This window comes from Alosa alosa, chromosome 4 (assembly GCF_017589495.1).
Source record: "Alosa alosa isolate M-15738 ecotype Scorff River chromosome 4, AALO_Geno_1.1, whole genome shotgun sequence".
NCBI classification, from domain to species: Eukaryota; Metazoa; Chordata; class Actinopteri; order Clupeiformes; family Clupeidae; genus Alosa; species Alosa alosa.
The window spans coordinates 2621576-2629075 of record NC_063192.1 but is presented as its reverse complement, the minus strand read 5'-3'; the positions used below and the strand labels follow the sequence as shown (position 1 = coordinate 2629075).

General features: G+C 44.8%; 1 protein-coding gene across 1 annotated transcript in view; it reads right to left on the bottom strand.

Moving 5' to 3' along the window:
- The window catches only part of tafa3b (TAFA chemokine like family member 3b), a 111141-nt gene that overhangs the window by 38756 nt on the left and 64885 nt on the right, over positions 1-7500 (bottom strand). Inside the window, exon 2 of the mRNA XM_048240244.1 lies at positions 6287-6399. Coding sequence (XP_048096201.1) covers positions 6287-6398 — 112 coding nt within the window. The 5' untranslated portion in view covers position 6399. The remainder of the gene's footprint in view (positions 1-6286; positions 6400-7500) is intronic.

Here is a 7500-nt window from a genome sequence, read left to right as displayed (position 1 = left end):
GCCTGCTCCATTGCTCTCTCTCAGTTTTGCTGAGATTCCGTTTCTTTTTTTGACATCTAGAATGATCTACCAGCAGTATCAAACACACACACACACACACAAACTTGTAGAGTTCCACTATGTCAGATGTGTCTTTCAGCAGTGTTATTATAAAGGACACACAATTAAACACACATATGCACACACAAACACACACATACACACAAACACACACACACACACACACACACACACACACACTCCTGGCCAGCTCGAAGACTGTGCCATGTTCTCTCTCCAGAGCCGATTTATTTTGGGTACTTTGTGGATAAATGAAGAGATGATGCTAAAGTATGCACATAGTCCCAGTGCAGGAAGTATGGCTCTCTCCACCGCAGAGCAGCCTATCACGCCTGTTTAATGCTGGAGGCGGATTAAGGCTGCAAGCCGATTAGTGTTTTTGTGAGGTCGGTGTTTTATTTAAACTTCCGCCATGAAAGGGCCAGCACCACAGAAAGAACGGGGAGAGGAGAGGAGAGAGAGGAGGAGAAGAGAGGAGAGGGGAGGGGAGGAGAGGAGAGAGAGGTGGAGAGGAGAGAAAGGAGAGGAGAGGAGAGGAAAGAGGAGAGAAGAGGAGAGGAGAGAAGAGAAAAGGAGAACAGTGGAGAGGATGGGAGGGGAGGAGAGGAGAAGAGAACAGAGGAGAAGAAGAGAAGAGAGGAGAAGAAGAGAAGAGAGGAGAACAGAGGAGAGGAGGGGAGACGAGAGACAGGGAGGAGAGGAGAGGGGAGGAGAGAGAAGGGGAGAGGAGAGGGGAGGAGAGAGAGGAGGAGAGGAAAGGAGAGGAGAGAAAAGGAGGGGAGGGAAAGAGAGGGGAGCTCTTTGAGACCTGCTCTTTGGGCTTGATGTTTTTTGGGAGCTGTTTGGCGGGAACCCGAACTCTGTTTTAAGCTCTTTAATCTCCCACGCCTCACCTGCCAGATCCACTGGCGAGCGCTCGGACTCACAGACGTGTGGATGGACGGATGGGCCAGATGACTGGGGGCAGTGCCGCGCCGCGCGGGGTGGGGGGTGGGGGGGGAGGTTAATCCCTTAATCTGATGAAACATGCCGCTTGCAACATATGCTGCTCTTAGACAAGAACTCGGTAATGCATTATTCAAATCTGAGAGCAAGAGCAGAAACATCAATAATGATGCTCACACGGCCTGGCTAACACAATACCTTACAAATACACAAATAACAGTGGTGAGAGAAACAGAGATGGGGAGAAATAAAGTAGAAGAGAAGGAAACAGGAAAAGGAAAAGAAGAGAGAGACACAGGGATAGAGAGAAAGAAGACAAGTGGAAAAAGAGGGACCAGGAGAGACACACAGACAAAAAGCGTCTGAAAGAAAAACTGCTCATGTAGCATTTTGCTTTTTACTTTTTCACTCGTTTGCTCCCTCCCTCTATCCCTCTCTTTATTTCTCTCCTTTTCTCTCCACTTCTTCCTTTATCAGAACATCTTCTACATCACCATTAAGAGCAGCAGATCACTGGGGAGGGTGCCTCATCCATCAAAGCACGAGAGGAGTATGTGTGTGTCTGTGTGTGTGTGTGTGTGTGTGTGTGTGTGAGAGAGAGAGAGAGAGTGCGTGAGAGAGAGAGAGAGAGATGGAGAGAGCGAGAGTTATTTCTGAAAGAGTGAAAATGAGAGAGCCCCTCTGCCCCTACTAAAATATTACTTCCGACACAAATCCTGTCTGAAATGAATTTAGAGCAAATCTATTTGATCCTCTTTTTATGCAGTTGTGAGCAACTTCACAGTGTGGGGTTCTGCACACCCTTCCTGTCCCGCCCACGCGCTCACGGATGCTGGGATACTACCTGCCTGTCATCTCCACGGCAACCAGCAGACACAGACAGACAGCTCTGCCCAGAACATCACAGCAGAGAGACAGACATGTTCTGATATTTCAGCAGTGTGTGTGTGTGTGTGTGTGTGTGTGTGTGTGTGTGTGTGTGTGTGTGTGTGTTTGATACTTGTGGGAGGAGAGCCACAGAGCTGAAAGTTTTGCCACGTCTGAGCAGGGCTGATTGAAACCTCCCTGATCAAACATAAATAGTAAACAAAACAGCTGACAAACAAACAAGGAGAGAGGATGGGAGGAGGAGGTGAAGAGGAGGAGGAGGAGAGGAGCAGGAGGAAGAGGAGGAAAGGAAGAGAGGAGGAGAGGAGGAAAGGAGGAGAGGAGGAGGAGAAGCAGTGAGGAGAAGAGGGGCAGTGAAGAGAGGAGGTGGAGGAAGAGGTGAGGAGGAAAGGATGAGGAGAGGAGGAAGAGGAGAGGTGAGGAGAGGAGGAAGAGGAGAGGTGAGGAGAGGAGGAAGAGGTGAGGAGGAGAGAGGAGGAGAGGAGGAGGAGAGAAGGAAGAGGAGAGGTGAGGAGAGGAGGAGGAGGAGAGAAGGAGATGAGGGAAACAAATTATGTCTGCACAGATGTCTGTAAGTACCCAGAACCCACTGTGTGGAGTATGTGTGTGTGAGTGAAGAGCATCTGTATATTTGTGTGTGTGTATTTCTGTGTTTGTTTGAATGTGTCCAGGGCTGTAGTGGAGGGTCCTGAATACATTAACACACACACACACACGTACACACACACACAGCAGGGAAGTTGGAAGTATTTTCTGAGAGGGTGTGTGGATTATTATGTCAGAAAATTGTTGATATTGTTGATAGAAAATTGTTGATATTCTGACAGCTAAACACACCATTTTAACACAGTTTTTGGAAGAATAGAAATACCAACAGAGAAAGCAGCGCCCGTCTTCTGTCTGACTCACATGACGTGAACACAGCGCCTGTCTTCTGTCTGACCTAGCGTTCATGGGCATTGGAAAAACCTTTTTCCCAGTGATAACGTCATCATTCTGCATTATTCACGCTACGTAATGTGTGAGTCAGAGGTGGGAAACTGGGGCTAGATTTTGCTAACAGAGCTGCCCAGTTAGGGGCCCGGCTATCACTTTTGTCGCCACGCTAGGTTCGGCTCAGGTCCATGTGGCCTTCATGTCCAAATAACAGTTTTAATGTGAACTTGAATTTGCCGCTTTTGTTACTTGAAAGCTGCACATCTTTTCTTTCACACAAGTGTCTCACACTACATTTTTTAAGCAAAATACAGTTGTTTGTTTAGGATTAGTGATGATGTTTTAACCTTTGTTGTGGCATCCCTGTTTGTCAACATTCAATCGACCGCAGCACATGAACACTTGCTGTGGGAAAAACAAAGTAATCACGGAGGCGGTCCTTGTCATTTCCAGGTGCCATGAATGTACCATGACTCACATGACATGAACACTGCATACCTGCAATAGGCTATCACTTCACTGCTGGACACTACCCCACATGGAGAAATATCGCATGTTAACAATGGAGAGAACCTTTCAGAAATGATGTATTGGGCTAATCCAGATGCAGATCATCCCCCTAATTGGTTTGTTTGTGCAACAGCCTGTTCTGCGTTCACTCCAGTGAGAGTGAAATAAATGTTTCAAAAGCTGCGTCATCACCATGGGCTATTTGCTACCATATTTAACTCTGTTACAACAAGACGTGACTTATGCCCATTAAACTTTTAACTTAGGCTACAACAGCCTCATTTCGAGTAGGCTAGCCTAGAAGAGACGAGACCCACTATTAATCCATGCTCCTCTTGCTATCTATTTTGTATGGAAATGTAAAAGACATAGATTAGGCTATAATGACAAAACTGTTCGCTCAAATTCAAAATAAACTTTTGAAGCCTACCTCAATAACCCCAATAACATGTTCTGAATGCCTTTTTAAAAAATCTGATACTGCATGGCGCAGTCCACCTTACTGTAATCACAGAATTAATAGTTTACCCACCTCTTATTTTACCACTACACCCCTGCCTATAACCATATAGATTAGATTAGTCTATAGCTATAACCATATACTGTAGATTAGATTAGTCTATAGCTAACCATATAGATTAGATTAGTCTATAGCTATAACCATATAGATTAGATTAGTCTATAGCTAACCATATAGATTAGATAAGTCTATAGCTAACCATACAGATTATGGTTCTGCATCTTGTTTAGTCAAACTCATATTCCATCGTTCTGATCGTGGTTAAGACACATGTGATTATGTTGGAGATTGGATACAGTAATAATGGCCTCTTAAACAGTGGAGGTGACAAAGAGTTTGTATGTATGTGTGTGAGTGTGTGTGTGTACATGTATGTGTGTGAGTGTGTGTGTGTGTGTGTGTGTGTGTGTGTGTGTGTGTGAGAGAGAGAGAGAGTTATGGGGTGTCCGTGTAATGAAATGAAATGTGGAGTTGGCTTTGCAGAAATTTCTATATTCTGAGCCAGCAGTACCTATAGGCTGCAGGCAAACTAGCTCCCCTCAGGAAAGATTTGAATCTAGCCTGAGGCTAGCCTAGCATTCTATGAACTCAGTGTGCATGTGTGTGTGACAGAGATTACATACTGTATGTGAAAGTGGTAGATTGAGTGTTAGATAGATAGATAGATAGATATACTTTATTGATCCCTAGAGGAAATTCAAGTCTGACTGTGTGTATGTGTGTGTGTGTGTGTGTGTGTGTGTGTGTGTGTGTGAGTGAGAAAAGAGAGAGAATGAGAGACAGAGAGAGAGAAAAATAGAGAGAGAGAGGGAGGGAAGGAGAGAGAGGTGTTGCATGTTATGATCTCGTATGATCTTAAATTGTCACAGGGAGCCATGAAGCACACACACACACATTTCACACACACATCACATTGGCTTACTGAGTTGATACCTTTATACAATACATAAACAAATTTTGTGAGCATGTGTGTGTGTATATATCTATGAGTTGGTGTGTGTATGTGGCTTACAGGTTTGCCTTGTTCTGACCTTGAATTGACTTTGAAGTGTGTGTGTGTGTGTGTGTGTGTGTGTAGCAATTATCTGATTACATGTCCCTCCTTCTGCTTTGATTATGTGTCCCTCCCTCTTTTGGTTTGAATGGCGGTTCCTTATGAGCCAGTGATTGCATCCTCATTGTGTGTGTGTGTGTGTGTGTGTGTGTGTGTGTGTGTGAGGGGCAAATGTCATTGAGTAGCAATCAATCATTTGAGGAGGAGGAGAGAAACACGGACAACAGAAGCAGCAGCCCAATCTATTTATTACCTCCCTAACAAGCCCAAATTACACGCACAACACGCACACACACACACACACAATAATAACACACACTGTATTTCCTCTGCTCTTCTACTCTTTATCTCTATGTATTCAATTCAATTCAATTCCATTGAGCTTTATTGGCATGACAAAAAAAAATACAATTTGTATTGCCAAAGCATACATGTAGTAGTGTGTAAAGAAAGAAAACAAAACATCACGCATCACACATTACTGCAACAGCAGTGTGTGTGTGTGTGGTGTGGATGGGAATGCATGTAGGTGTGCGTATGTGTGTGGCTATGTAGCAATGTGTACGTGTGTGTGTGTTTGTGTGTATACAGTATGTGTGTTTGTGTTTTTTGTATTCTCTCTCTTTCTCTGTGTATTCGCTCTGTCTGTTTTTCTCTGTCTTTCTCTCAGTTTATTCTCTATCTCTTTATCTCTGTTAACTCTCTCTCTTTCTCCATTTCTCTCTCTCTTTCACTCTATTTCTCTCCTCCTCTCTCCTCCTCTCTCTATCCCCACTTCCTCTTCTGATGACTGATTTAAAACAATCTCATCTTCAAAGTGCTCAATCATCCCCAAAAAGTCGATGGAGTATTTTCGATATTATACCTTAAGAACAAGCTTTAGAGTCTTTCTCTCACACACACACACACACACACACACACACACACACACACACACACACACCTCAAGAATAGGCTTTCGTGGCTCAAGGCTTTATGGGTGGGCGGATTTGTCATGTGTTTGTGTTTGTGTGTGTGTGTGTGTGTGTGTGTGTGTGTGTGTGTGTGCGTGCGTGTCCTTTAGTTGCCAGGCCCTTATCAGGACTTTATCAGTTCCTTCTACTTCACAAATGACAGCAAATCTCCTTACTTGATTTTATTTCCTCCGCAAACAGAGAGTAATCCTGCAGCTTAGCTTTGGCAGTAGCAGTCATTTAGCAACCAGTACACGCACACATACACAAACACACGCCCACACACACACACACACACACACACACATACACACACACACACACACACACACACACACACACACACACATAGACACACACACACACACACACACACACACACACACACACACACACACACACACAAGATCTTCGACCTACCGATGTGTGTCCTGTGTGAGGAAGCCAGTGTGAGTCGTCCCCATAGCGACAGCAGGCAGAGGGTCAGCAGTAGGGCCCACGTGCACGAAGTCTGGAGGTCCCGCTCCCGCATTCTACAACAACAAACAACAATAACAAACAAATAAACAAACAAATCAGTGTTCCACAACAACAATAAACAACACAAACATGGGACTATGGGAACACGTGGTACTAAGGGACAGGGGCGACAGAGAGGGACTCGCCGTAGCAGCGTGCTTAAGAAAACTGACTACTGATAGCCACCACTTGGTCAGTCAAGAACGAAGCAAAGATATCAGCAGTGAGGTTGGGAGGAGGTGGAGGGTTGAGTAGAGACACACACACACACACACATATTTACTCGCTCACTCACTCACACAGACACAAACACTAACAACCACATTAGCACAACTCATCTACAATGCATTAGCACTATTCATCAAAATCACAAAAACATCATAAAATAAATCATCACTCTGGAAGTGTCACAGTAATCAATTTGTGTGTGTGTGTGTGTGTGTGTGTCTGTGTGTGTGTGTGTGTGTGTGTGTGTGTGTGTGTGCATGAACACCTGTGTGTCTGCATGTACTGTATGTGTCCACATGCACAACTGCACACACACACACACACACACACACACACACACACACACACATGGTGAAAAATGCAAGTTGAAATGTTACTGTAGTTAAAAGAAAATGGCAGGCAGTTGCATTTTCCATGGGTTGTTTGTGTGTGTGTGTGTATGTGTGTGTGTGTGTGTGTGTGTGTGTGTGTGTGTGTGTGTGTGTGTGTGTGTGTGTGTGTGTATGATAGAAAGAGACATATACAGTAGTAATTCTCTGACACCTATACTAGATGTATTCAGCCACTGTGTTGTAATTCCATCTTTTTATGGGTGCCCTCAAGGGACAAACAGAGCAGTCTCAGCAAGCAGCTTTCACCACCCTGACACTCTCCACTCTGATCATTTAAACAAGTGCAGAAGAACAGAGGGAGGGAGGGAGGGATGAAGAGAGAGGGAGGGAAGGGGAGAGAGGGAGAGAGAGAGGGAAACAGAGAGTGAGAGGGAGAGAGAGGGAGAAAGAGAGGGAGCGTAAGAGAGGGGTGAGAGAAGGGAAAATAAAGAAGAAAAGAGTTTGACAGAGATAGAGAGAGGGAGAGAAAGGGAGGGAGGAAGAGAGAGAGGGAGG